The sequence below is a fragment of the Schistocerca gregaria genome, chromosome 1, assembly GCF_023897955.1.
Source record: "Schistocerca gregaria isolate iqSchGreg1 chromosome 1, iqSchGreg1.2, whole genome shotgun sequence".
NCBI classification, from domain to species: domain Eukaryota; kingdom Metazoa; phylum Arthropoda; class Insecta; order Orthoptera; family Acrididae; genus Schistocerca; species Schistocerca gregaria.
This window is the reverse complement of record NC_064920.1, coordinates 576,599,704-576,602,110: the sequence shown is the minus strand read 5'-3', so window position 1 is coordinate 576,602,110 and position 2,407 is coordinate 576,599,704. Positions and strand designations below refer to the sequence as shown.

At 40.9% G+C, this 2,407-nt stretch overlaps 1 protein-coding gene across 1 annotated transcript; it reads right to left on the bottom strand.

Moving 5' to 3' along the window:
• Nucleotides 1-352: 352 nt before the first annotated feature.
• LOC126361872 (uncharacterized) lies at nucleotides 353-967 on the bottom strand. The gene is made up of 2 exons (XM_050007833.1): nucleotides 550-967; nucleotides 353-357 (listed from the first exon to the last, which is right to left on the bottom strand). Exons 1-2 carry the CDS (start codon nucleotides 965-967, stop codon nucleotides 353-355), a joined length of 423 nt encoding a protein of 140 aa, XP_049863790.1.
• Between the last annotated feature and the right edge of the window lie 1,440 nt (nucleotides 968-2,407).

Genomic DNA, 2,407 nt, shown 5'->3' with positions numbered 1-2,407 from the left:
TGGGAATGCGTTGGATGATGCAATCTGATCCTACACGCCTTATGACGCGTGGGAAGAATATCTAAAGTTCTAGATTTTCGTCAGTCGTGGGAAACGTGAAGTGGTTTCTCCATTACCGTTTGCTGTTATTATTTGAAGATGGAGGAGATGTTGATTGAATACGTTCGGTCAAATTTGGTGCTGTATGACCCTACAAACCGGGAATATCGTAACCAGCATTCAAAGAAAGAGGCTTGGGACGAAATAGGAGAAAAACTCGGCATTACAGGTTAGTGAAAACAGTTACTTTTTCCATATTTTTTTATTAGTTTTTCTTTTTTACAATTTATAATAGATCAATAGGCGTTATATCTTATACTGAAACGAAAAAAAGTATCAATCCATAACAAGTAAAACCAGATACGGATATAACAGATATCTATTATATAAATTGGATTATATGACTGTAATTTAAAATAACACCAAATTGAACTTAAAACGGTCAGTCATAACGAATGCGCGTATTAAGTAAATAATACTAGACGTGTCATAGAGCAACTTTACTCTTACAAATGGAGTGCCATTGCCAAGGACAACTTGCTGAAGCATAATCAGAAACGAAGTACTTTTTGAAATTATCTCTGGTGATGGCCGCTTCTCTCACGAAATTTCTACGAATGGGTTCGAGGTTGGCTACACCATGAATGTGTTCACTTTCCATTCTCATTGGTTCCTCGAAAAGGGAAATATTTGTTAATGTGTTCCAAAGCATGTCGTGTAGGCAGGTGGAAGCTAAAACTATTAGATTGGCAGTTTCTGGTTGAGTTTCAATAGGCTTTAGAAATATTCTCCAGCGCCCGGCTAGAATCCCGAACGCATTTTCTACAGTCCGTCGAGCTCTTGAATGACGGTAGTTGTATACCTTCTCAGTAATGGCTGCTTTGCTATATGGACGCATCAAATAGGTTTTAAGAGGGGAAGGCTTCATCTGCAATAATTACGTAAGGAATCCCCATGGCTGGTAATAGCTTTTTGTCTTTTGGAACGGCGTGTTTGTTGCTTTCAAATCTTTTCTCCATCTCAGATCGCTTAGAAGTTCCTCCATCGCTACTTTTGCCGTAAGCTCCAACGTCAACAAGCGTGAATTTGTAATGTGCACCCACCAAAGCCAATAAAACAATGGAATATATTCCTTTGTAGTTATAGTACAATGAACCAGCGCCAGCTGGACATCAGATTTGAATGTGCTTGCCGTCCAAAGCTCCTATGCAGTGTGGATAATTCCACTTCTCATCATAATCCTTGGCTATCTGATCCCATTCATCTTTGTTTAGTTTTGGCATGTAAATCGGCCGTAGAGTTTTCCAAATTACCTCACAACACTCTTTAACTATTCTCCAATAGTTGAAAATCCAATCCGAAAAGAAAAACCCAATGTTTTGCAAGAAGTGCCAGTTGCCAAGTACCTCTGAACAGTGAAAAACAACCCACTTATTGAATTATTAATCTTCACGTTGTCCTTTGGCCACTAAGCGACCTTTGTCTTTGAGCGCCAAAGGAGAATAAATGAATAACTAATAGATAACTATGGTGCGTTTAAAATTACTTGCGACTTTTGACAGTTCGGTACGGAGCGAGTGGAGGGGAGTGTTGTTGCCAACGCGTGCCAGCAGGCGGCGATATCGCCACGCCTAAGAGGAGTCGGCCGCCAGGTAAACATTCTTTAGCGGCAGAGAAATGACAATAATGAACAGAGAGCGTTCTTTGGGCAAAGAAACAATTGTGGTAGTGTTTACCTACGGCCTGGCGACAGGAATGCCTTGCAGGGCGACACCGCTGGAGGCTCGAGGGGAAAGCCTGGCTCGCCATTGGTGTTGCTTGGGTAACGGAGTCACGTCACCTCCGGCAAGCCAAACGTCAAAATTCGCAACTTTTTTTAAACGCACTATAGAGACTAGCCTAGGATTCTAAACTAATTTCTCTGTTCTAGGTAATGAATGTAAAGACAGCTTTAATAGACTGCGGAATGTGTACATCCAGGCTAAACACCGTAGAGCCAAAAAATCAGGTCAGGCACAAAGAGTTTGAGCAAATGAAAATTTGAAGATGAAATGGCTTTTTCGAAACCAACTCTCGTAACAAGGAAACCTCGAGGAAATGCGGAAGACAGCCCCAATAATGAAGATTATGATGGAACACGAGAAGAAACTGGCTTATGTCCGATTGATGAAACAGTCTCACAAGTGGTCTCGTCAGAAAGTTCCCAATCCAATCCACTAAGAAACGATCTACTGAAAAGTGAGTCCCTACAATGACGGAGGCCATCGGCAATCCCACAGCTAATGTATCAGATTCTCCAACAACTTTTACTCAAGTTCAGCAAAGTCAGTAAGGCTTTATGTTGAAAAAAAAAAAAAAAAAACGTTTG

Excerpts from the sequence above, each read along its gene's own strand:
- LOC126361872 (XM_050007833.1), bottom strand. The coding sequence starts at position 967 with ATGAAGCCTTCCCCTCTTAAAACCTATTTGATGCGTCCATATAGCAAA.